Here is a 27,555-nt window from a genome sequence, read left to right on the forward strand (position 1 = left end):
TGAACATAGTATTTGCACTATTCTTTATTTGATTTTTAAGTCTGGGAATTGGCAATTTGGTACTCACTCCCTTACATATTTTGGGTGCAAGGGCAGGCTATGGCAGAGTATCGGTGGACTATAGGCTAGAAGTTACCTGCACCATGTTTGAGCCTTCGTGCATCTCACACACACTCTCTCCTAGTTCTGTGTTTCACAATTCTCTATTGCTCTTAAAACTATGTGGAGTTTTACACCTGATGGTATCTGGGCTCAGGATACTGCTAGTGTAGATTTTGTCTCAAGTCCCTCAGTTTCATTTCTTCGTACATGTCACCATTTAACAACTGAGCAGGATCATCTTAGTACCACATTTGAGTAGCCAGTACATCTTCCAAGTCCACTACTTGCCTGCCTTTCTTAATATTTCTCTTCATAACTTTGCGATTGTATACATTTAACGCGCGTACGGTCTCACACAATGGGCGATTTGTATAGGGTCACTGGAAAGTCCACATGGTTGTCCCTGTCCCCCCCAGAAATTTAGTGTCTCCTACGCCCATGGGCAATCCTGTCTTCGAACGAAGGCAACACTCCTTGCAACCTGCCAAATATGACTGTTATTTAAAGCTCCATAAGACTTATTTGTACCCCAATTTTATCACGTGTATTTTTTTGCTGACTCACATCTAGGAAGCCGTACATACGAGCTCGTCTTCTGAAATTAAAGACAATATTGCTGGTGCATGTTTTGACAAAGATAGTTTCCTTACCAAACTTCAGAAGCAGATGATCAAAATTAGGCTTGCCATCCTGAGTGACCCAGCGCTTCCTGCTTTCCCAGCTATCCGTGAACTTGGCGGAGAAAACACACGGGCGATTAGGAAGGAGGTAAAGTCTAAAAAACATTGAATATGTAAAGGTAACGGGATCATCGATGTAATTTATATGGCGACTGTCGTAACATATGCTGTTGCGAGTCTGGTCCAAATTTTGGTAAAAAACGAATGCCTCCTTGTCCATTTTTGGTCCAGTACTAGCCAATAACATTGAACCCAACATTTAAGCAATACATGCTTCCCTGATCTTGCGCCGATTTATATGAAGAACTTTATTAAAGGATTAGTTTCTCAAGAAAGTAAACTTGCAGAGTAGCACAAGCTGTTAAATAATTGAATAGGTATGCAATTCACCTACAGTTCCTGCATTGACAATACAAATAAAAATAGAAGCAAAGACTCGCTTCTTGGTGTACTAATTGAAAAATGCAAGTCCTAGCTAGTAGTGTATAAAATGTCTTAAAGCCGCCAGCGTGTTGACCATGTGAACCCTCGCGAATCAAGCTCTGCTACTCATCTAAACAAAAATGCAACTTCACATAGCCACGACCACGGAACGTGAGCAATAACGACGTTCACGTTAAAAAAGCTACTAATGTGGAATAAAAAAACGATCGGTAAGAAACACAGCTCTGAAGACTGTTGTTTCATTCTCCGAAGACGGAATATAAATAAAGATATTTGCAGTTCTCAACTGGGATAGGAAATATTCTAGAACGGCTCTCGTGTGTGTGGGGGGTGACGGAGTGACCTTTTCCGGGTTGTAGGATATTTTTGTTCCGGTGTAGTAGCATGTACGGGTTCTTCCGGGTAGTCATGTTCTAACCAATCAGAGAATTCCAAGAGCTGCAAAGCCATGAAGTCCCTCCTATTACTGTTGTTTGCCTGTCAATTACTAGAAACTAGCTTTACATATTGCCTCTCCCTGTCTTCGTGTATTGAAGTCGGTTTGGAGTCCTAATGCTGAGACGTTTATAATCGGACGCATACCACAGGCAATCCGATTTTAAGAGTCCCCTGGCGGGAGGTAAGGCCCCTGTAAAGAAAACGTCACACAGAATATCTTTTTCTCTCGATTCTCAGTTTCCATGTATGAAACACCCAGAAGATCACAATGCAGCAGCAATACACTGCTTCTCAAAGTTCCTCCCAGCACCAGCTCTCAGGAATTACAAGCTCAACTAATAACAGTTCTGAAATCCCTGAGAGCGTGCCGCGAGAAGGGTACATACATGTTTCGAGCGTCAAGCTGAATATATAGACACAACAGACCGTAGTTATGTGCATCCAGTTTGAGTGGAGAGAGAAAAAATACGGTATGGTCACAGGATGGAATGGAGACTGTTTACCAGTGCTTTAAATGGGGGGGAAATAGTGCAGGTGCTCATTTAAATGTGGCGAGTGGGCGAAGCTAAGGGTGGAGCTAAAGGCAAGACATGCTGATGCATATTGACTTTTATATTATGAGAAATTCGTTTCTATAAACAAAGCAGGTTAACTCGTTATACAAAGCGAAAGCCAAACAGTGATATTTTAACATTTCCTTGTGTTGTAATATTTCTCTTGCTTTTCTCTCACACAAAACACGCACAGGCAAGCAGATAAACAAACATAAACGGACACTCACACCAAAGAATCAGGTGGAATTAAAGCCATTTTAGCCTCGTTAGCTCCTGTGGCTTTATTTATTGAGCTGACACTGGGCTGCCTCGATTCCTAGCAGAATAGGGAGCTGGTGAACACCTGTATCATGCAAATGAGCCCACCCTGAATAGTTCAGCACAGGCTCAGCTCAGGGCTACAGAACTGCTTTGGCTGCCAAAGAGACAGGCTACCACCACTAACAGCCAATGTACCTACCCTTTCATGAGTACCAGTACTCTCCTCCGCAGTAGAGCAGTGCCGGTACTCGTAGTGATAAAAATAAGTGTCAGGTACTCAGTACCTGTGAGTACCAGCCCATTTAAAGCACTGCTGTTTTCAGTCTTGAGTTATTGAGCGGGTACGTAAGGTTGGCATTGGAGAAGAGCGGTGGGGTCTGGCGCATAGGGCTAGAAATATGTGAGTCTATTTTTGACTCGGTCTTGGGGAATGAGAAGGAGGGAGATATTGACAGAGAAGACTTTTTAAAAACTCACCTGGTGCACATCACAAAATCAGTTTGTCTCTCTGGACTTTTTAAAGAAAAATAATCAAAAAATTACAAGACCAAAGATTGTTCTCCCGTTGTTCCTGGGGTCTGGTGAGTGCTCTTTTTTGTCTCGACTGTGCAATATCGAATACGATTTTTAATCTCATCTTGGAAAGATATTGGACCCCACTGTTGCTGATTTTATGAAAACTCATACTAACTTTTTTTAATGTTAATTGTCCGAGCGTGCAATAAAATATTACTATAACGAATAGATATATGTAAGTTTTACCCCTAAACCTACTTTTTTTGTGAGAGAACACATTTGTGTGCCTCTCGTCTAAAATGAATGTAGCCATATACGTATTTATCATGTTTAGTGTCCTCTCGACCTCTAGTAATATTACGTTTCAGTGCTTTACCTTTTTAGTAGGATGGAGCATAAGGTTTGGGAACTTTAAATGTGCAATGTGACTTTTAGACACACAAAATGGCCTATATTTGAAGGACATTTGTCATAGCCGATTTTGGTCTTTATCTTTCCAGGTGTTGGCTCAGGTGTACAAATACATCGCCAAGCTCCCCGCTATACTATGTCTCCCTGTATAACTCCAATTAAACGAAAACCGGCCACCTAAATTATGCTGGGATTGTGTCCAACAGTAGATTAATATGCACTCACTGGTTTCTTCTAAACAGCAGTGGGACCAGCTGGAGACTTGTCGCTGCCACAAACCTCAAAAGCTTGCATGAACAGCATTCCACAGTTTGACAGCTACCCACAATGCATTGTTACTGACTGCCCGTTTTGCCTCATTCTGCTATGTCCGCGACCCCAGGCATGAGAACCATTATCACTGACCAGCAGCATCCCTAATTGCAATTCGATGCACACATGAAATTGCCTTCTGCCTAATACTGTCCTTACATCTGAGCTCAGTTTATCCCAAACTAATACTTTAAAAGTTCTCTTGTATGCTCTTAAATATAATATCTACCAAAGAATATGAAGAACTTTTGTAGTGATGTAAATAAAGCCTTAATGGGCTTCTAGTCTGAAAAATGACAGAGCTCGTGTGGTATTACATGGGAATTTATAGTGTCTTTCTGAAGGTCATATGATTTTTCTCAATGTATATGTTGGTTGCAAACACATTTCAAGGGATGTCAGTTGTCAGAGAGCAGATACTTGGCATAATTCCCTTGATTAAAGATATTTTCTAAAAAAATGAATACATGAATGTATTGTTCCTTAAACATGACATTTCCACCCACCTGTAATACAGGTCCATAAGCACAATTAAGTATGTTTCGCATGTTTCCCACAATGTTCTTTCTATGTTTCTTGTTGTGTAGCAATGTAATGCTTGTGTGCACACCTCTAAGTGGTGCGCGCACTGGAGACATAATTTGAATCACTATGACAATAAGAGTGTAGGTGTTACTATTTATTTCCTGGTCCACTTTTCACAAGGTCATGACGTGGGCTCATGAAAACATCTAATAAAATCACAAGTATCTAATTTAATAAAGGTACCAATCAGGCCACTGTGCTACGGAGCACGCATTTAAGGGACTGTGATGGTCCATCATATACCTATCAGTCCACAGGACTTCTTCATTTACTATGCCTAGAATAGGTGAACAAGTAATGTGTGCACCAATCATCATTTACTCATGCGCATCTATCGGGATTTCTATCATGTTGTTCTTTACTTGTTCACAAATAAAGGCCTAAAGTGCAGCATGTGCTGCCCCTTTGGAATCAGTTGTCTGTCAGATCAGGTAATAGTAATTGTGGCTGTCAGGAAATGGGTCAAGCGGACGGCCCAACAGAAGGTCTGAGGAAGAATATGGCTAAAGTACCCAGATCCAAGGTGGAATATGCCTAAAGTGAACATGTTACTTTGTCCATGCCCTACACCTTCCCCTTTCCCTTCAGAAGCAGTTACCTCCGAATGCAAGATCATCTTTTTGTACAATGGCCCCTTCAGTTGCTCCCTCTTTGCGAGTCTCTTTCCCCAACCTTTGATGCATGTGTTGGTCCATTCAAGAACTGTAGAACCATGCCATTACAGTACAGTTAAACTGCACATATTAATAATTATAATATTAATCTTTAATCAGCAGTAGATTCAGCAATAAAATAAACAGTTTAAAAAATACTCAGCACATCGAATCCATGTAATGACTGCATAAAACCATGTATACTGGTTTATAAAATATCCAACAAATAGCTAAAAACATTAAACAAATGCTCGGGCCATAAGCAGAAATTGATAAACAAAGGTAGCGCATAAATAGTCCACATTAATCAACAGGGATTTGTTACATTTATAGCAGCATAGCATTGTGCAAATACGCAAAGGAATAATAACCATTAATCGCCTCTCGAGCGTCTCAGCCTTTAGGCTGATCTTAAAACATTGGTAACACAGAAAAGCGTATAAATATTAGGTAAAAGCTGTAAAAACAATAAGGCGACACGAACATGTCTAAACCTCAAATCTTTTAAAAGCCCTTTGAAAAACGCTCTTCTAGGATGCGAGTAATATTTACAGAAGAAAATAAATCGGAGGGTATCCTGTGGAGGTCATGAGTCGCAGCCACAGGCACCTCTGTCATCTGTGTGTGAAACAAAGCCAGAAGTGGTAGCCAATAGGTAGTGAATTTGTTTCAGTCTAAACGATTGATTAAAAATCTATCATGCGCACTTGTTAAAACAGACAAATAGGGCTTCTTACCTTGCACAGACTTTACCCAAATATGCGCTCTTAACAGGGGTTTTCTGAGATCCTGTGCCTCGTGGTGAGCAACCATATGTTTAAAAAACAACTCTGTAATGGTAATCTTATCCCAAGGCTTCATGATATCATATCTAGAGAACATACCTGGTCTTCCTAGGGCAGTAAAGGTATCCTTTGTGTATTTTAACCAGGGTATTTTATGTGCTTGGTCAAGGGAGAGGCAGTCCTGAATTACAAGCCTGTTAAATCCTGCCTCCTAATTTGACCAGATCTCCACCCAGCATAACAGGGGTTTAACTGCAACCGTGTCCGTGATGTACTTAGACCCTAGTTCCTCATGTATGGAATACAAGGGGGTGCTCAGTGGGGCGCTCCAAATACATTTTAAATATTTATTTTCTACAGTTTGGAGTTTGCTTGACTCCATGTACCCCCACGCCTCGCTGCCATATAGTGCTTTAGAAATTCAGTAAGAATCATCTTTTATTTAAATTATCTCCGGTGACCAAGTTCCCAGTCTATAGGCATAGTTTGCAATTGCTCCTGTTGATCGTGCCATTTCTATAAGCTTCCCCTTCTCTAGGTTTTTAAAATTAAGTTTCTCGTCAAATAATATGCCCTGGTGAGAGAAGGCAGGGACTCTCGCTAAACTATGTGAGCAAAGTTTATAGGCATTGTGTCTAGTACCCTGCTTGCCAACTTCCATTATATATGATTTAGACAGGTTGGGTGAAAAATCCATCTCACTCATAAATGACATGAACCCATCAAGTGAGATCTGTAAACCCCTTGGTGTACGCGAAAGAAGAACTGCAACGCCGCCGACAATAAAACAGGGGCCAGCCTTGCCCCTATCCTGGGGGTATCAGGCTGAAGGGTCGTCAAGGAAGCATCTAGGGCGTTAATATATAGTGTAAACAAAAAAGGGGCTAAAATACATCCTTGCTTGACCCCACTTTAACATTTAAAATGGTTGGTGGTATTCCCTTCCTGGGTATATCTGATTACAGCAGAAGTATTGGAGTGTAAGAACATTAGATAATTAATTATCGCCACATCAACCCCCAAATCCCAAAACAATTTCCATAGCTTACTACGGTTCACCTTATCAAAAGCGCAGTGAGATCCATAAAGCCCAGGAACATCACACCTGGTTTAGCTAATGTATATTTTGCCATTAAAAGGTAAAGATTAAGATACTGGTCTGTGGTGGATTTTAGGACCCGAAACCCATACTGCACCTCCGAGCTTATTCGGTTAGCGTCTGCCCTATCTGACAGCCTATTGAGGAGGATCCTCCCAAGAACTTACACTGTGGCGTATATGAGGGATATAGGATCTTAACAGTGTGGGCTGTTCCTATCTCCCTTCTTAAAGATCGGAACGATAATGGCTGAGGACCAAGAAATAGGGATAGATGATGAAGCTGCCGCATTTAAGACCCTGGCTAAGAGTGAAGACCATATCTCCAGGTTATAACAAAAGAGATCGGGGGGAATTCCCTCGGTCCCCGATGCCTTATTCCGGTAAAATCCTTCAATACCCATTTTGACTTCTGACAGGGTAAAACTGATGTGTTCCGATCTGTGGGTTTGACTCAATCGGACCATGATTGTAAACTGCCTCAAAGTGCTCCTTCCATATATTTGGTGGGATATTGTGACATAACACCGGTTTATCCGGGTCTGAGAAACAAGGGTTATTATTGACCCTCCAGAAACTGGTGCGGTCCCTTTGTTTTCATGCCTCTGCTAATTCTTCCCAAGTTAGTTTTTGTAGTTGGCACTTACGCCCGCCCCTTAACCACCTGCTTGTAGGTACTACGGCTGGCCTCCAACCGTTTTGTCACGCGGAATCTGCTTCAAAATCATCTTCAAGTCTCTAAGAGCCCGGTAGCACTCACTGTCAAACCATCTTGGGGCTGCCACACAAGAAGAGGCTGCTGGTACTGTTAGCAGAGCGTTAATTGAATTTGCAACAACAATAAATGTCTAAATGGTTTCTTCCCCTGAAGCTTTCAGATCTAAGCAGATCAAAATCTCCTGCTGGCTGTTATTGGCCAAAGATCTGTTAAAGTCAATATCGTCCACTTGTGACTACCTTAAGCACCTTTCTTGGTCCGTGGCAGAAATTGTGACCCAATAATTCTGCCTGATACAGGCTGTCGCCCAGAGACTACAAGCTCCAGAGTCAGAGGGTTGTGGTCACTAAATGGGCTATGTTGGATGTTAAAAGAGGATATAACCTTGGACCCTTCTTAGGGTGAAACTAGGTAGATTGAAGCAGGACACCATCTTCACTAGAATGGTCTTCCCTGTATAGAAGCATGGATAAATATGGGAGAGCTGCCTAGCGACTCAGAACCCTGCCTTAAAACTACAAGAAGAAGGACTGCCCTGCTTTACCCTTGGTCTGCACAAAAGAAGACTGCACTCCTAAGGACTGCACCTGATGCACACTTTCATCTTCAGCCCAATAAGGACTTTTCCTTGCAGTGCAAGTTGAAGGAGTAGACTCCCTGAAAGCAACATGTTAAAAGAGCTCCAGCTCCACCTGCACCATCTCCTCCAAGAAGTACCCTGCTGACCACCATCAGCTGGACTTTTAAGAATTTGACCTGGGTTCGTTGTGGGAATTGAAGTCCCAACGTCCCAAGGAGCAACTCAGAGTTTCTGTAGCGTTGGATTGGTGTGGACACTTTGGAACCTCACTAGGACATTCTAGAAGATTCAGAAGTTTGAGATCATTTGGAGAATTTTAGTTAAAAAGCTCCATAAGTTGACTGACCTGCCATTGAGAGTCAAGCCAACGGCATCAATCCGCAACCCGGCCTGAAATCCAGGTTCATCCCGCTGAAAGTCCAGAGCTTTTCTTCATCGACAAGCCTTCCAGGAGTTCACTAAGGCCTCACGCTCAACCTTGGTGCCGTCGTCAAACCCAAACCCGGCCTGCAAAGAAGATCCACTCAAACTTTGAGGGGAAAAAGCTCCAAAAAGTGATAAAGTCATAAGATAGAAACCTTACCGAGACCTACCGCTCACTGTATCCAACCCGCTCTCCATCGCGGTCGGCCTGAAACTTTGACTTTGTCCGGCCAGATGTCCGAAAGTGGCACTTTTGGCTATTAGGCACTAGAAAGTGTTTATTCTTTTAAAATGCATATATCTGGTTCCCTAAATTAGATTTTTTTTATCGTTTTGGTGTCGTTTTAATCATAAAAAGATTTCCTATTTTGTATCAGTTGGTGTTACATTTTTATTGTGTGTTGTTTCTTATTTTATGTATTGCTGTTTTAAAATGCTTTACACCTCTGCCTCCTAAGTTAAGCCTGCCTGCCTTTAGCCAGTTACCAAGGGTTGATGAATGGGATCATTTATTGAGACCTTGATTGGACCTTATAATGAGATTGTGGCATTATTACTATTGTTAGGTACTTACCTACATCTACTCATAAACTACATTCCAATAGATCCACTTAAGATGACTTCAGTAAACTAGAGAGATATGTGGCCTAGGCTAACATGTTACACATTTTCTCCCTTGCTGGCTTAGTGTGGATACTGGATGCCATCCAGTATCCACACTAAGCCAGCAAAGCTATCACTGATTAACTTGGACTGATGTTGGAGCTGCAGAGAAAGTCAAGGCAACCTCAAACTCATGGTCCTAGAATGCCATTTATTCGAAGGTTTCAGGAATGACGTTAGCAGCTTCACCCCCCAAATACTAAATGTAACTTAGATTCCCGACCTAGCACACAATACACTAGGTATCTTTCCCCCAAACTTAATCCAAACACTTGCAAAGACGAGATTTATCTACAAGACATTGTACTAATTACTGGAATTAAATCTCTTGTTTCAGAGTGCAAAGATTTTAGCCAACTATCATTCCACACATGGTGGGCATGGACCAAATTAATTTAGGGGAGCTGATAACACCCGTAACGCATTTCTAACCACCTCATCCATAACGGAACCATTAGGGAAAAAGATTTTGGCAATTATGTTGAATCAACTAAACAACCATAATGCTCCAAAATTGTCAAATTGCACTACATATAAGCCTCAGCCAATAGATATAGTTGCTGCGCCAACTAGTTGGTTCTACCCCACCCTCTCCCTCCCTGTCTACGCTACTGCACTTGTTTCCTCTCCCTTCACCTATCCTTACTCTCCTCTTTAACTTCTAATACTTTTCAGTCATCTTATCATAGCTGTCATACACGTGTCTTAATTACTGATGCTTTCTATAACGAAAAGACATTCATTATGGAGTTCCTCTCTGCTTGCCATTTTTTTTCTTTTTTATAAAACTTAATAAAATTCATTAGAAATAATAAAAAAGCTAGCAAGAATGTGTAAAGAGTGTATCTAGAACCTCATTCATGTGGCAAGGTTCTGAGAGCCTAATCACCAGAGCTATTGGGTTTTGGAGCATATGCAAGAACAGATACATGATTTTGTTAATCTACGGAACAGCATTCATCGTTGTATATCAATACCAGTAGTGGAATATCTGTTGCTGAGACCAAACTGACACTCTTAGGAGTTCTGAGAAATACTAGCCTTGTACTCAAGATTATATAAGTAGTGTCATGTTAAATCGTTCTGACGTTTGTACTTGTACATAATGTACCATTTTCTGTTTTGTTTAAGCTTCTAAAGATGATATGAATGATTTTTAGTGAACATTCCACTGATATGCCATCAATTCAGAATGTTAGCTCTGAATTTTATCCTTCAATGTTCAGATTGGTGGAGATGTCCTTTCTTGGTAATTATTGTAGTTCCTATGGCTGGAGCATTTCTTAATAAACAACATTTTGCACATGAGTTATATACAATGTTGAAAAATATTTTGCAAATGTTTAAGAATGTTGTTTTCACATAAGCTTTAGCCAGGCTATTTCATTTGTGTGTTAGACATTCAGGACGGATAGTGGTAATACAGTTGGCCTATTTCCTTCCCTTCCTAATGTAATGATTAATTTAAGAGTACTGTTATTTACATTGTGAAGACTAGTGTCATATAATAATGTACTCACTTGCTTGTGTTCTCTGAGGGTTGGAATGATTAATTGTTTTAGATAGGAAGTGGAGGTAAGGGTGGTACTGGAGCACGTTAGTTATTGACTTTTAGGTTATATGTTGAAATGTTGGTCCAGTTTTCATGAGAGTTTGATGGTGGGCGTTGCTGGCACTTAAGGACAACTGGGTGTGGACAGCGCAGGAGTGATGAAGAAAGATTTGGCTGCTTACAGCCCTATGGGCAGAGTTAGATTTTGAAGATTATAGTGGTTATTGGCAGGCCTGAAATAGTGTTGAAATATAATTTAGAGAATATTGAGCGTTTCTAAAAACTGTTTCACTTCTTTGGTGCAGCCTCTCAAAATGAAGCTGTAAGCATTGAACTGGGAAACCAATGTCCGCCTAACACAAGGCAAGTAGAGTGGGAGATGTGGAGACTGGAGGCTTAGATCAACCTAGGACACCCCATTCACATTACTGTCCAGTGTATAGAGCCCTTTCATTGTGTTCTCTGGAATCGGTACAAAGATCCCTTAAATGTTTAATTTTTTCAAGGATGGTTTTCATTATCCAATTTAAACAGCAGGGGATTTATTATCTGAAATTATTATTGTGCCTAGAAAACATCCTGGAACTGCAAACCCCACACACTGAGTTTATGCAGTAAAGAACACTAACTATGTTTTAGTTAAAATGGCATATTGGCGCAGAGGTTTGCTGTCATCATGCGTTAATAAGGATCCACTGCATAGGTCAATATTTCATAAATGTTGCAGTGCTTTTTAGCACCTAGATAAGTCATTATATGACTCGAAAATGTAGCACTAACTGATACAGTTATTTAAAAATAGTTATCCAGTTACACTGCAGAATTTGGGCTTATTTTTTATTTGTTCAAATGAAAAATGTTGCTCAATGTTGCTTTGAAAAAAGTTAATATTGATCAATAAAATACATGGACAGGTAAGCAGATGATCAGTGGTCGATATACAAGAGGGCAATTTATATGTTGTGGCAGGACTACCCACCAGGTTCCATTGGGAAATACCCTACAACCAAAATAATCTCAATCAAAAGTTTTTTTTCTGAATATTGTGAATGCACCATTGGTTTGATACTGGCAGATAACAGGAAACAGTTACTGGTCCGGATGACCTAGATCAGTAGTTCTTAACCTTTTGACTTCTGTGGACACCTACGTTGTCATTACTAGAACCCGTGGACCCCCACTGACTCATTACTTGAATCCGAGGACCCCATCTGAGGAATTACTGGAATTCTAAGATCCTGGCCTAAGCTTTTTCTACGATTTAAACCGAAAACAATTCTCAAAATACAGCAAAAGAAATCATCAAACAAATACACAAGTGATGGACTATTTTATTTAATTCACATATATGAAAAATCTAAATTTTAATAGAAAGTTGGAGCTTTTCTAAATTCAATTGAGGCCACTCATCGTCAGTACTATCTTCTGTTTGATGCTTGCACTGCTCCCCTGAATCAACCTGACAATATTAACTGAATTTTTAGCCTCCAATTTCAGATTCCTTCACATTTACAAAACCTTTTAACATTTTCAATTACTTCTTCATTTACTTACACAGTATTGATATGTTAATATTAACTACTCTTTTAAGCAGTTGTGAAACCCCTGGGTAGGCTACGCAGACCCACAGCGGTCCCCAGACCAGAGGTTAAGAAGCACTGATCTAGATCCCTTTTTTGCCCACGGTTAACTGGTTTAGTGACCGCCTTACAGGACTGTGCATGTTAGAACAGAAAGACTGAGGGAGAGATGGCATGAATGAGTCTTGTACTTCATAATTGTATGTATATTTGATTTGTGGGCCATACCATTCAGTTCTGACGCTGTGGAGACATACATTTATGTTCTATGATTTGTTGGGGTGAAAACAAATTTGTTTCTCAGCTCATTCTAAGTCACTATCCCTCAAGTAGACATTCATGTTCAAACAGTGAGAAATGTAACAACAGAGGTTTATTTTTACATAGAAATTGTTTGCAAAACAAAAGCAAAGAAAAATCTGGGTGCAAGTTCCAGTCAACAAATGAATAATCCCCATAATTTCCCATTTTCCTTTTTTGTGTTAAAGGCTGACGTCTTTCCGTTATTTGAAAAGCAACTAGGACGCTGTGCTGATGAATAGAGAGATCAACGTCCACTCATGGTCTTGCTCCTATTTCTTAAATAGTGAGAAGCGATGGGTCCCAGGCAGACTTTCCTTGACACCAAAGTGCCTGAAGTTTACGGCTGAGAAGACCGGCGAGATTCTGGTGAGCTTCCACCTGTCCAGCATCAGCGAGATCAAGAAGGAGTCTTCCACCTTCATTTTCAGCTCCATCACCATCTTAGAAAAAGGGCTAGCCAAGCACTGGTTCAGCTCTCTTTACCCTAACAGGAATGTGGTCTTCAATGTCATTGAGCACTTTTGGAGGGAGGAGCTGCTGTCTCCCCAAAGGGCAGGTCCCTCCGGAGCCTCCTTACAAAGCACCAAGGGTAAACAGATGATTGACTTGGTATCGGATTCTGAGAAAAGATTGGAGGACACAGCAAAAGCTCTCCATCATCAGGGGGAACAATTTGACAACATTATAAAGGGCCTGGACAAGATTGAATCACAGATGGATGTAGCAGACAGGTGCAGTAAACCATTTAGTAATTCATATCTTTCCATTGTTTGAATTGCTGCCTTTGTTTTCAACTAAGTTTATGTTAACTAAAAGATAATGTGCCCAAGAAGTGCTTTTATTTAGTGAATTTAGTCACTTAGGTCAACTAATTACCTAAAGTAGATTTGGATGTGGAGAACCATTTCGCTGACTTGCTCTTTACGTTTGGAATACGGGCTGCCTGCCTGCCTCCCATTCACTGGAGACTCATGTCCTTGCTCCAAGGATGTGCTGTTATGCAGCAGGGCTTCTCCTACGGCGTGAGCGCGCCGCTACATATTCCAAACGAAACTGCCCAAAAGACGGAAAGCCACACAGGTAGGTTTCTTTCCCTTCAATTGATTCCAAACAGCAATTTATCTACGCTGAGACCCCACTTCCAACAGTACTATAGCTTGATACAACTACAAGGACAAGCATGCCTGAATAGACCACGCCCATTGGGGCGGGAATTGTATTTAACGAGCTTGGATATTGACTGTCTCAATTGCTATTTTCGTCATGAGGAAGGGACATACCCCGAAATGGGTTGGCGATACTGTTGGAAGTGGGGTCCCAGCGTAGCTGAATTGCTGTTTGGATTCAATTGAAGGGAAAGAAACCCTACATATATATACATATCAAGAAAACCTCTGCTTCCCGTCAGGTAAAAGAGCACGCACACGAGGGCTGCTGGTTAGGGCTTATTTTATTTGATAGAACCTCCTCCGACCCAGCAGATGAGAGAGACGCGTTTTGGCTAACTCAGCAGCCTTTAGAAATCTGATGGGTGCCATCTTGTTAAAAAATATATAGCATGTCCCAATTAACAAACATGAAAGAAATACCCATCACATAATATGAAAAATCGAACAATTTGAATGCATCTAAATACATTAAACATGTGATTCAGTCAGTATGTGTGTGCCCAATGGAAACATATGAACTCCAAAATGCATATTAAACTTAAAATATATTATATGCATGATCAATCCACTTTTGAATCAATATACCTGAGAATGGGAGAGGGGTTGGCCTAATGGCTAAGGCGCTCGACCTCGGACCTGGGGATCTGGGTTCGAGTCTCGGTAACGACGCCAATAAAACCTCCTGTGATTCTTGGCAAATCACTTAATCTCCCCGTGCCTAAAAATGAAAGTCTGTCCTCCTGTAACGTAACTGGTGCTATGTAAAGCGCTCTGATACCTGATTCGGTTCGGGTCTAGTTCGCGCTATAATGTATTTGAGATACCAGAAATGCATCGCCATATCCTCCTTTATGTTTGGGAGCATTTGCTATTATTTTAACATTACTTTTTATATAAAATAAACAAAGCGCCTACCCTCTCAGGTAGCACATCTAAGCGTGAATAAACAGTATAGGATACATGTGGGGGACTTAGATACTTCAGGGCGACAGGACCCCCCACCCCACACTTAGCATGCATCCCGCAAATAACACACTAGACACCAGTGTTACATTGGGAATAAACTGCTGCAGGTTTATTTTATTACATACAACGTTATGTAATCATAGTGGGTTATCTAATGGGCAATCCAAGGGCAGGCCACATTCTCGCCACCTGCCCGCCTGATGAGCCAGGCAGCACCGTGGCGAACCACCATGTGCTGCCCCTTATGGTAAACATAATACTCACGCCCCTTGCGGGGCGTACTAGGCAAACCCCCGGTTGCACAGGCCCACAACCGCCCGAAGGACGAAGGGGGCGCCGACACGTGTTCCCGGAACCTCCCATGAGGCCCCAGGTCTTAGGCTCTGGCACCCCTATGTGCCCGCTGAGGTCCAGTGCTGAACTTCTCTGCTTCCGGATTGCCCTGTAACTCCGCCTGCAACGAAAATTAAGACATTAAAACGTTCAAACTGTCCTCCACAAGCTGACACACAGGGTGAGAGGTCGGGAGGGAAAATATGTGTCCCCCCACGAGGACACTACGACGCGTCCGGCGCGGCAAAGAGGCAGAGAAATGGCGAGGGGGGCTTAAGTACCCCTCGCCCTGCCTGCCGCACCGGACTTGCCCACCCAGCTCCTCCTAACTCCCCTCGGGGCTCCGCCTGCCCGGGGGAGGAGAGAGGCTAGAGAGGGGCAGGGGGAAGCCCTCTGTATCTAAGGGGCCGCCCTCCTGATGGCCACTGCGTGGCCTCGGGCAGCCGCATAGATACTTCAGGGCAACAGGACCCCCAACCCCACACTTAGCATGCATCCCGCAAATAACACACTAGACACCAGTGTTACATTGGGAATAAACTGCTGCAGGTTTATTTTATTACATACAACGTTATGTAATCATAGTGGGTTATCTTATGGGCAATCCAAGGGCATGCCACATTCTCGCCACCTGCCCGCCTGATGAGCCAGGCAGCACCGTGGCGAACCACCATGTGCTGCCCCTTATGGTAAACATAATACTCACGCCCCTTGCGGGGCGTACTAGGCAAACCCCCGGTTGCACAGGCCCACAACCGCCCGAAGGACGAATGGGGCGCCGACACGTGTTCCCGGAACCTCCCATGAGGCCCCAGGTCTTAGGCTCTGGCACCCCTATGTGCTCGCTGAGGTCCAGTGCTGATCTTCTCTGCTTCCGGATTGCCCTGTAACTCCGCCACAGCCCGGCCGGCGGCAACCGTCGCCGCCCGGGCCCCCCACTACTTAGCTTCCTTCCTACCTGCAACCTATGTCCTTATGTCTTGCAATTAACTTTTTCTCAGTTAGCAGTGTCCCTAAAACGGGATACTAACACCATTTTATACTATTGTAGCTTAAACTTGCTTACGCACAGCCATCCCAATAGCAACGAAGAGGCACAGCCTTGGACCAGTACTTGACCGTAAAGTCTAACTAATTACTAGTGCATTGTGAGCATCCAATAACAGGGGGGCATACTGTTGGAAGTTCTATTATAAGAGAAAGCACTTCGCTATTTCTGAAAGAAAACATGTAGGGAAAGCTAAAGACCCGCTCTCCCAGCTGCTCCATCTCTCAAAACTAAATTAAGTATAAAGATGGAAAAAGAGGTAAATAACCTGACTTCCAGAAAGAAAATATTCTTATTTCTGCAGCACATTCAAAATGGCAAGTTGACAGACTGGAGCTGGTCTTTATCGCTAGGATGACATTGTTTTCATACTCCTTAGTCCATGAGATAATAGGCTCACTTGCACACTGTTCACCTCGCACTTCTGGCCTTCAACCTTACCACTGAATGGCGAAACGAATTGTGCCCATCACTAAATTTTAAGAATGAACACATCTTCTGAAATATGAAGACAATGCAGCGCGTGTATCCTGGAGTACTGGGTGCCGCTCTCCACATTAAACTCTTTGTACCTTATTGCATAATGTGCTGTGGTTGAAAGAGCTCGTACGCTCCCCACACGACAGAGGTAAGGCTACTTGTACAGTATGGGCACTATACGGACTGCTAACTGCTGACTGAGACTCAGTTGAGGCGCCCATAAACTGAGTTCTGCCCATGCGCCCTAGACGTACATCCGCCACACGCGCACAACTCTGCCAAAACATGACATTCCGCCAGGTACAGAGACACCTCTCCCAAAGCATCAACAACCTCGTGCTATTTATGTCCGGAATACACATAAACACAACTGTCAGAGCACTTCAGAACGAAATAAAAGAATGAAAAGCTGTGGGGTAAGCTACAGGGCACGCTGTCCCAGCTACTCCATGGATTAACTGTCTGATCACCATCATCAGGAACGAGCCTCCACCCAGACCTGTCCATCTCTCTGATAACTAAATAGGTTATGGTTGGAAAACGAAGGAAATTACATAACTATATGCAAGATTATTCATATTTTGCAGCACATTACAGAATGGCGGTTGACAGGCTGATGCTGGTCTAGTCGTTCGGATGCCATTGCTTTCTTACTTCATGGTCTATAGGGAAATTAGGCTTAAAATTGCACACTATTCACCTCGCAATTCTAGCCTCCGCCATACCACAGCTTAGAGGACCGAATTGTGCCCATCATAATCAGCTTAAGAATGAACACAACTTCTAAATTTCTAGGGAGCCTGTCCGCCCTAGGTAGTATGTACATGGGAATTACCCCAGGGAGCCTTGTCGATCCCCAGGGGGACCCGGCAGCGGAAGCCCATACCAGCATGTTGGCTGCCGATGGCCGGCCTCTCCAACTAACATAACAGAGAGAAAGACATGTTAAAACAGTGCAGAGTGTCCGGCGCAGCAAAGAGGCAGAGAAATGGCGAGGGGGGCTTAAGTACCCCTCGCCCTGCCTGCCGCACCGGACTTGCCCACCCAGCTCCTCCTAACTCCCCTCGGGGCTCCGCCTGCCCGGGGGAGGAGAGAGGCTAGAGAGGGGCAGGGGAAAGCCCTCTGTATCTAAGGGGCCGCCCTCCTGATGGCCACTGTGTGGCCTCGGGCAGCCGCATAGTTGGACTGCACTTATATCTGCCTCAGGAGCATAACAGCCTAGCAAAACTTTATTGACCGCGCCTCCTTGGCATAGCAGAGGACTGCTACATCCGTTTCGAGCTGAATTTAAACTTTGCAGCATCGCCTTTCAATTGCATTATAGAATCATTGTTTGACAGTACAAATAAACTAAAGCACATAAATTACAAACGAGGAGGTGCGTATTTTGTCAAATCTGGCACAGTTGTGCATTTCGATCAACACGGTGGCATTCCCATAATGCCTCATCATGGTGATCTCTGATGTACATATATATATATATACATATATGATTCCACTATGTATATCTTTATTGCGATACATTTCCCTGCTTGCACTTAAAGGCAGTTGTCACCCCAGTGGGCCGCTGCAGTCAACCATCAAGGTGTTATTGGAGGATGTGGATTAACCACGGTCTCCTACTCTGTATCATACTTTGTACCACAGGATGCAAACAACAAATGATAATTGGGTTCCAAAACATATGGAATTTCATGCACTTCAATAATCTACAGGGATGATGGGGTATAAAGCCATCTCATAGTTCTGCTTAAATCTGCGGGAGAGGAGCCTAATAAACATACAGGGTGTAAATGTAAATTGATACTTGTATAGCGCACTACTCACCCACAAGGGTCTCAAGGCGCTTGTACGAATACCGCTGTGGAACCCATCCTGGCTTTCCCTGTGAGGTGTCCACTCCTGGGCACCCCCAAGGTGGAGGCCAGGCATCCTTAGCGTTGTGGGGCCCGTTGTGGAGATTAAGCAAGCTATTGCGCAGAGTTGCAGAGTGGGACTCCATGATTGGAATAGGCACCGAGGCGAGAATTATGAGGTCCGTGGAATTTTGAGCCCAAGACCCGCCGAGGCGGGGAATTGAACCCTGGTCCCGGGCTAGACCTCTGCATTAGGGTCTGCCGCTCTAACCATTGAGCCAAACTTCTCCGCTTACTTTACTCAGCGTTGAGTCCTCTGTGTCAGGTAAAATACACTTTTTAAGGTAGACTTTACAGTCTGCAGGAGCATCGGAGATACAAACTTTTTTTCAAGCTTGTAGGGTCCTTCTCGTACCAGAACAGATTAGTACTAATTTGTGCTCTCAGAGCAGCTTAAAATCAGCTCCCTTAAGCTTTCCTCCGTTTAAGTGAAAGTTGCAGTCCACCAATTCTTGTGCTTTTAAAAAAATATATATTTTATTAAAAGTTTTTTGGTGTTGCAGCACAACAAAAACCACATTTCCATCAATTACAGTACATTCTTGATCATATTTCTGGAGTGTACAGACAGCATGAGTCGATCACGTTAAGGAAAAACAATAACCACAAAGAGGAAAGGAAGATAGGAAGCAGAAAATAAAAATTGGGAAAGGAAACAAGAATACATCTTATAATCCTTCATGGCTTAGACCCTGCCGAGAATTTTTGACATTTTCTTTCCATTTCTGAATAGGTTCCCATATTCGTCTCCTAACAATCTGCCCTTTTTACCTTTTCTTGCATATATTCCCTTTTCTAGATTGAACGTAGCAAGAAGGCAAGCCAACCACTGGTGTAGAGTTGGTGGAGCTCTATCCAACCATGCCCTCGCTATACACATCCGTAAGACAGCCATAGCCATAAATAGAAAATGAGCATCAGTCCCCTGCTCGGGCTCTCCACTTACCCTAAGAATAATCCAGACCGGCGTGAGTGTAATCTTAATTCCCAGGGACCTGAATAGAAAAGTTTCCGTGGCTCTTAGGAATGTAAATAGTTGGTTGCAGCCAGCGAAGATATGGATTATGTCTGCCTCCAAGGAGTCGCAGCGCGGGCAGATAATCCCTGTGGTTCCTTCCCACTGGGCTATCTTTGCCGGTGTGTAGTATAGAGAATATATCGTCTTATAGTGTTGGGCCTGCAGCCCAGCTGAACACAATGAGGTCTGTCCTAGATCTAGTGAATTCTGGAAGCATTCCTGCTCTATCCACTGCTTGTCTGCCCATTTAATGCCATATTTCTCCAGATCATCCGGCTTTATAACAGAGAGCTCTGAGTAGAATCTACGAATAGAGCAGTCCACCCCACTCTCTAGAGCGTCGAGAATTTTGTTCTTGTTAAACCCTGCCGAGCCTCCCTGTTTTTTCCAGAAGAAGCTCCTAACCTGCAGATATTTAAGAAAGCTCCTTCTATCAATCCCATATATCACCTGCAGCTCAGTAAATTGCAGGATCCCATCAGGCCCCATCATGTCTCCCAGCTTCAAGATACCCTTCCTTCCCCATTCAGCCATTACTGTGTCAGCAAATATTTCTCCTGGGAGGGACTCATTCCTAAACATGTGCGTATAATGAGTAAACCTACCAAGTCCAATTTTTTTAGAAAATGCTGTCCATATTTTACCAACTGCCTGCAGTGTTTTGAACCTTGTTCTTTTATGATAGATAAAATTGGCACATTTAAGAAGGTAGTTCTCTGCTTCTTCACCCAGAATTGCTGCATATACCTCAGTAGAGCCAACCTTTACTCTTGGGTTCCCTGCTGGTCCCCCTACCAAGCCCTGCATATACTGGAGCCAGCCGCCCAGTAATACATTTTAAAATCCAGGATCGCCCAGCCTCCTCTAGCCCTAGGAAGAGTCATATATCGCAACGCTCTCCTTGTCTTGCCGTAAGCCCATATAAACCTGTTCAGAGTTTGTTCTATAGTGCCACAAACCATTTAGCCTAAAAAAGAGTGGAATTGTCCTGAATAGGTAGAGGAATTTAGGCAAGAAGATCATTTTGATCATGTTCGTTCGCCCCACTAGTGACAAGTGTAGATTATGCATCCTGGCGAGATCATGTTTAGTTTTAGTGATCATAGGCTCAACATTCCTTTCCACTATTTTATCAAGATCTGCTGAGATGTTAATCCCAAGATAGACAGCTGAATCAGTCACCCTCTCGACCTCACACACTGCCCTATTGTTCTTAATTATCTGGGTTTTGGCCCTATTCAGGGCATATCCTGAAACCTGCCTGAAAGCCTGGGCTTCTCTGTCGACCTCTTCGACCGTTCTAGCTGGCATTGAGGTTACAATTGCCACGTCATCCACATATGGAAATGTTTTAAAATCTCGCCCTTTCGTTTAAAATGACAAAATCCTGTCATTTAATTCCAACCTATGTAGCTGTGGGTCAATATAGAGGGCGAATAGGAGTGGCGAGCACGGACACCATTGGCGAGTCCCACGCTCAATCAGCAAGGGTATATCCTCTATTGATTCTGAGCCGGGCTGTAGGGCCTCTATATTGAGCTTGAATGGCTTCTATGAAGCCCTCTCCGATGCCGTTCCACCTCATGGTCGCCCAGAGGTAGTCCCAGGAGACCCTGTTGAATGCCTTCTCTGCATCTAAAAGTAAGACAGCCATAGGGTCCCCTGAGACCTCTGCTGCATCAAAGAGAGTAATGACCTGTCTTATGTGGTGCGCCGTTTCCTTCCCTGGTATAAAGCCGTGCTGGATGGGGCTAACCTATCCCTCTATTACACTAGCTAACCTTGAAGCTAATATCTTAGAATAGATTTTTGCGTCTGCATTCATAAGGGTTAAAGGTCTATAAAATCCTGTCTCTAGCGATGGTTTGCCCTTTTTCAATAATATTACTATCTCTGCCACTGCCCAAGAATTCGGTATAGATTCTCCCATTTGTGCCCGTAGCATTGTATCCCTCATATCCTCACCTAAAATCGTTTGAAAAACTTTATAAAATTCTAGGGGTACCTGATCGGGGCCTGCCGTTTTGCCAGATGGGAGACTCTTTAATGCCACTAACAATTCTTCAGTAGCTATGGGGAGTTCCAGTGCTGCCTTCTCATGCTCAGAGAGACCAGTGGCTGATATGTCTCTAAGATATGCCTCGGTCGCGCTTGCATTCCTTAGCTGATCTTCTTTATATAACTCTGCATAAAAAAGCCTAAAGACCTCCCGGATCCCACTAGAATCTGTTATAGTGCCGCCACTGCCATCCGAAACATCCCTTATTTCTCCTGCTGTAGCCTTCTGTCTTGTACGTATCGCCAATGTGTGTCCCACCCTCTCGCTTAACTCTGGACATAGTTCTTTCCTAAGCAAATAGTTGGCTGCTGCCTTCCTGGCAAGATTCTCGACAGCCTCTGCTTTAGCGGCTATTATTTTTAGGAGTATTGGCTCAAAGGATCCCCTGCTGGATTGCTATAATTAGTTCCTCCTCTGCTGCTGCTACCGTCTTAACCACTTGGATGCTAAGGCTATTTTAGATCTTTAATGCAATTTCCATTGAAATCAATGGAAACTCCATGACGAGCTGGGCTCGTCATGAGCGTTGAAGGGGTTAAAGAGTTCTTTCACTTTTATTCCTTCCTGTTTTTGTTTATGTAGACTATAGCTCAAAGTCTTGCCTCTTATGCCTGCCTTAAATGCATCCCATATCATCCCCGGTGAGGCGCTCCCCCTGTTAATATCCCAGAAGGAAACAATCCAGTTGCTCATGTAATTTATGTAGTGACCATCTTTTAATAACGCCCTTTCAAAGAACCATGAACTCTCCTTTTTAACTGGCCTATCCAGCTTAAGGGTGATAACTAGTGGGTTATGGTCGAATATAATCCAAGGGAATTTCTCTGTCTGGATTCTTCCCATTAAAGAGTTAGTAACTAAGAAATAGTCCAGCCTAACGCAAAACTTATGCGGTGCTGAGTAATATGTACTACCAGTACCTGTAGGATTCAATTGTGCCCAGGCATCTACAAGAGAGTTGTGTTGGGCCATGTTAACTATTGCACGGCACATCCTTTTCTTACGGCCCGTATAAGCCTGCCCCCCCTCAATCCCTAGACCAGCCAAACCATTAACATTAAAATCTCCACAGCAGATTATTGGTTCCAGCCATAGGGCTAATTCTGTATCCAAGTATTCAAAGATGTCGGGTCATCGTTCGTTGACCCATAGACTGAAGCTATAGTGAATACTTCTTGTTCATCTTCCTCAGAGACGCTTGGATTTTATTTGTTGCCTGTTTAGCCCTGCGGCTCTCTATCCTTGCTTCTCCTTGCATCTGATTTAGAGTGGCAAGCAGTAAGTCCAGTAAGGCAGCCTGCGGTTGGGTCTTAGGGGGTACTCGGCTTGCCCTATTTGCCCTTCTTCCTTATTATCACTACAGCCATCTTGGTACACCTGAGATGTGGCTGAGTAATTCCAAACTAGTTTCCTGGCAGTACTAGCCGACTTCTCTATAGCCTTTGTTCTGGATCTCCTTTAATGCTGGGTATTTCTTTGGGCAGATGAGGTGCTTGCTGAGCCTGAGTCTGAGTCCTCGAGCAAGCTACCTCCACTTGAAAATACTGACTCTGAGTCCTCGTTGAGTGAGAAAAAGCTATCTCCGTCTAGTGAGCCTGCCCCCCCCTTCACGCGGTGGCTCAGTCACATCAGCCTGGATTAAATCAGTCTGTAAAGTACTCACAATTCCCTTAGGGGTAGCCTCCTCTGTCCCCCCTCGAGAATGGCTTTGTTTCTCCACCATGAATGCTGGGCGGGCCTCAGGATTGCCAGGATGCGCTCCAAGATGTTCCCCATGCCTCTCTCCCAGCTGCCCTGCAGCAGCGCTCGTGGAGCTCGTAGATTTCTGATCGGCGCTCCTACCTACTTCCCCGGGCTGCGGATGCAACAATGAATCATGGCGTTGCCTGGTAACGGATTCCTCAGCGTCCTCACGGCAAACTCCGAAGTCGCTCTCCTCCGCATTTGCTGCGTTCTCCGAAACATTCGGTGGTAGCATCTCCTGTACTTTGAGTGCAAAAGCTTCATCCAAGGTGGGTTGGTGAAGGGAGGTATCTCTGGGTTTGAGAGCTTTTTTTATGTCGCTCTGTGCATAGGTTTTCTGCAAACGATCAGCTGCTCCTTTCTTTAACGTATTTTTGCCGCCTGGGTTCCCGACATTACTGCTTACTTGGAGGTCTGTCGCCTTCTTCGTCAGTGTTGCGGGGGGCCGTCTAACCCCCCTCGTCCCCCCGTGGATCGGAGCACTGTACTGTTTGACTGAGGTTTCCTTATTGCTATCCTTAGCGTCATCCATTGGGCCTGTGCAGTCTTTCGAATCCTTTGAGTCCTTAGCCGATTTTGGCCCCGTGGCGCCATCCTAGCGTTGTCTGGTCTGGGTTTTGACAGGAACGCTGCAATTCTTGTGAGGCCCTGTCTGGCTAATGCGAGGATCAAAGCTGCCGAATGGGACAACCAAGGTACTTTGCGCCGTCCTGCTGCTTCACTAACACGCCGAAATCCTGACTCGCAGGGGGCCAAAACATCTCTCCTAGATCATCATGTTACAGCGGGAAGGGAGAAGGGAGACCTGCGACTGTGCACTATGGAGTGTCAGTGGCCATCTTATCTCTCCCACTAATTCTTGTGCTAAGCATTAAACCTATAACTGCTTTAAGGTCAAAGTTATTTGTTTGTAAACTGTTCTATTGACTTGTTGTTTCAGTATCACTGCCCTGCTAGAATTTGGTAGAGATAGTTTGTCAGTCCCACTGAAACTGTGCTCAGATTAAACTTAAGTGGAAGCATTCTACTTTTGTCTCTCTTCTAGATTAAGCTACATGCATTGATTACCAGTGTTAGATGTATTGCAGTGCATACCTAATCTTAAATGAGGCTAAAAGAGCCCCCAGAGCCTTTCACTGAACAAAAAAGAGCATTGCAATATTGTTTTCTGACACCCTGAAAAAAACGAATGCCATCTACATGTTTCTATACCACTCAGAGTAATATATTTGTAAGATAGTCACTTTTAGTGTTATCATATTCACTCCCTTAGCTACCTAAAAATAGAATTCATAGCAAATCTAATTTCACCCATAAAATTATGTCTCCATTGGAATTAACTTTATCACTGAGAAGCATTGCCTCTTATCTGCACTGGATTGTCAACGGACCGAGAAGTATTCCTTTCGTTACATGTAATACTTATTTTACAGCCTTTGTTTTCAGAACAGGCATGTGCTCTTTGGGGTTTTTCTGGATTTCCGTAGGGGTATGGCTTTCTACAAAAGATAAGACACCATGATCTTTATTGAAGTTCTAGACAGATGACTATTGTTCCAGAATGAAATAAAATCACTCTGACATTTTAATCTGTCTCTTAGTGTATAATGATAAATAAATGTTCTAATTGTATTAATTGTTTCTTTATTAGGTTGCTGACCGAACTTGAATCTCCTGCATGGTGGCCATTTGGTGGCAAGTCTAGGAAAAGCTCTACGGGCACGAAACCCAAACAGCTGTCTTCTTCTGACTTCTCCACGGCCCTTGGGAAAGAGGGCTTGATCATAAAAATTCCAATTGTATTTTCCAACAAAAAAGACACTAATCTACAGCCAGGAAACCTTTCTATCCTTGTGTCTGCCCTGGATATCCATGACTCCAGTGCTCGTTTGGTGCACAGGTATGAACGGGAAGACATCGATGACATTAAAGTAGTTACTCCATATGAAATCATTGTACGACAGAGATTTATTGGGAAACCAGACATTACTTATCAGCTACTCTCAGCCAAGATGTTTGATGCTATCTCTGTCTTGGAAGTCCAGTACAAAAAGAAGATTGAATTCTTAGAGGGTGCACTGGTATTTTCTCGGGGTAGGAAATCTCCTGAGGCCGATACGGATGGATCATTTTGGCAAACAGGTAAGAGAAATAACAGATCTATTCATACCTAAGGTCCTTACTTGTGATGAAGGTATACATTTTAGTTAACTGCTTCAGCGCTACCGCGTTTACCTGCTGTGCGCTGAAAAAGTAGTAAATGGCTTGTTTGTGACAAAGCCAGCTCGTCATGAGCGCAGGGCAGGTAACGCCCATGACGAGCTGGCTTTGTCATTAGCGTCGAAGTGGTTAAGTAGACTTTCATAAAGTCCTTTAACAGAATAAAACCTAATTCCAAGTTGTTGTGAAGTTAATGGAACACAGTCCTCCGGATTGTAATTAAGACAAATGTTCCCTGGTTTCTATTTTTGAATGTTATTTGAAATCGTGCCTTAAAAAGCATACCTTTTCAGTGTTTTTCCTCTTTTCCTCAATTTTACATTTCTGAAAAGGAAGCAAGACTCCCAAATGCTAACAAATAATATTGTATTTTTGATGCATTGTTGTAAAGAAAAGAGAGAGTAAGTGTAAGTTTTATATAGAGCAACTGATCCATTTTGCAATTCTCATTTTAAGTGAAAGGAGACAACTTTGAGGGTAAATGCACTTTGTTTATAAAGCTGTCCATCACTCTAGAGCTTAAACCAGAAATCTGACTTTCTCTCCTCACATTTTTTCACGTTTGTCCTTCATTTACTGCTTTCCTTCTTAGTCTACACAACATCTACCCCTGCGCATTCCCAAATTAGAAATTAAACTTCTCTGTTAGGGGGCTCCATTAATAGTAAATCATCTCTGCACACATGCAGGATCCTGGAATACCATTCTAAACAGAATGTTTACAATGAAAACGTCTGTAAAAGGTAACATTTTCTGCATGTTCTCTATTTTAGTTTTAAAAAGTAATTGTATATAGCCACTTTGACACTAAAATAACATTTGGTTGAACACACTACTGTACTACACACTACTTAGAACCCCAAAATGCAGGAAAAATGTAGCCTCTAATACTGTGTGGGCACATTATGCCAATTAGACACTTAAACTTTAAGTACAGAGTCAGCCTGCCTCCGAATCGTGCACTGCACGGTCAGTGAGACATTTAGGTATTATATCTCATCTGAGCTGGAGTCCCATACTTTTGTCTTTCTAAAGTTGTTTTTCGCTGCAAACCTGATTTATTCATGGTGATTTTTGTCTTCATTTGACAATTTTTTCTAGTTTCCTCAACACTTTGTAGTACATTTTGTTTCTCTTTTTTAAACTTTAAGGTGCATATTGTCTGACCTTTCCTCTTTGACCACCTTACTGGCCATTTTTGGCACATGGCAAGAAGTTCTTCAAGGACTAATACATTATTTGTCTCGTATGTCTCAGGATTCGCCCTTCATCATAAAGTGTCAAATCTGCCTGGGAATGCCTTATAAGCACCCAAGGAATAGGTAGTGGTTTCCCATAAGAAAGAAGCAAAGAGAAATTGTTGCTCAACCTCGCGGTCCACCAGCTCCAGATGGATAATAGAGTTTTCTACCTCCTCTTCAGCTTCAGGTGTTTCCAGGACCGATTCCACTTCGGCATTGGTAGGCCTCTCCTCAAGTCGACGGCTCTTCTGCTGGCCGTCAACATCAAGGTGTACAATGTCAGGGTGTTTGACTTTGAGAGATTTGAGGTTGAGGCAGTCATCTTCAAGGCATTCTGTGCTGAGATTGTCATAGTTGTGGCACCGAATGTTGACAGTTCTTGGAATTTCCCCTTTATCTTTTGTGGCTCCTCTTCAGTGAGATCAGTCCCTGCGCCAGGGGCCACGAGTGCTCTACGGGAATCTCCTGTCATTCCTATGGTCCAGCGTGGCTATACATCAACGTCTAGAAACAAGATGAGATCCTGGAGGCGCATCATGGATGTACCATATTCTCTGGAGCCACAATCCTCTACAGAAGAGGCCCCACCACTACCTGTGGTGGGGCCTCTCTACAAATGAACACCATCTGAAGAGGCTCCAGGTTCTCCAGAACACAGCAGCCCGGCTGGTTCTTAACCTCCCGAGAAAAACATCCTCCGCTGC

General features: G+C 43.2%; 1 protein-coding gene across 2 annotated transcripts in view; it reads left to right on the forward strand.

Moving 5' to 3' along the window:
* Positions 1 to 1,645: 1,645 nt before the first annotated feature.
* Positions 1,646 to 27,555, forward strand: part of SNAP47 (synaptosome associated protein 47) — an 86,437-nt gene continuing 60,527 nt past the window's right edge. Inside the window, exons 1-3 of one of the 2 annotated variants that reach the window (XM_078662477.1) lie at positions 1,646 to 1,845; positions 12,844 to 13,389; positions 25,042 to 25,532. In XM_078662477.1, coding sequence (XP_078518603.1) covers positions 12,890 to 13,389; positions 25,042 to 25,532 — 991 coding nt within the window. In that variant the 5' untranslated portion in view covers positions 1,646 to 1,845; positions 12,844 to 12,889. Of the gene's footprint in view, positions 1,846 to 2,925; positions 3,061 to 12,843; positions 13,390 to 25,041; positions 25,533 to 27,555 lie in introns of those variants that run through there. The other variant, XM_078662478.1, reaches the window with a different exon arrangement.

The sequence above is a fragment of the Lissotriton helveticus genome, chromosome 10, assembly GCF_964261635.1.
Source record: "Lissotriton helveticus chromosome 10, aLisHel1.1, whole genome shotgun sequence".
In the NCBI taxonomy this organism is placed as follows: Eukaryota; Metazoa; Chordata; class Amphibia; order Caudata; family Salamandridae; genus Lissotriton; species Lissotriton helveticus.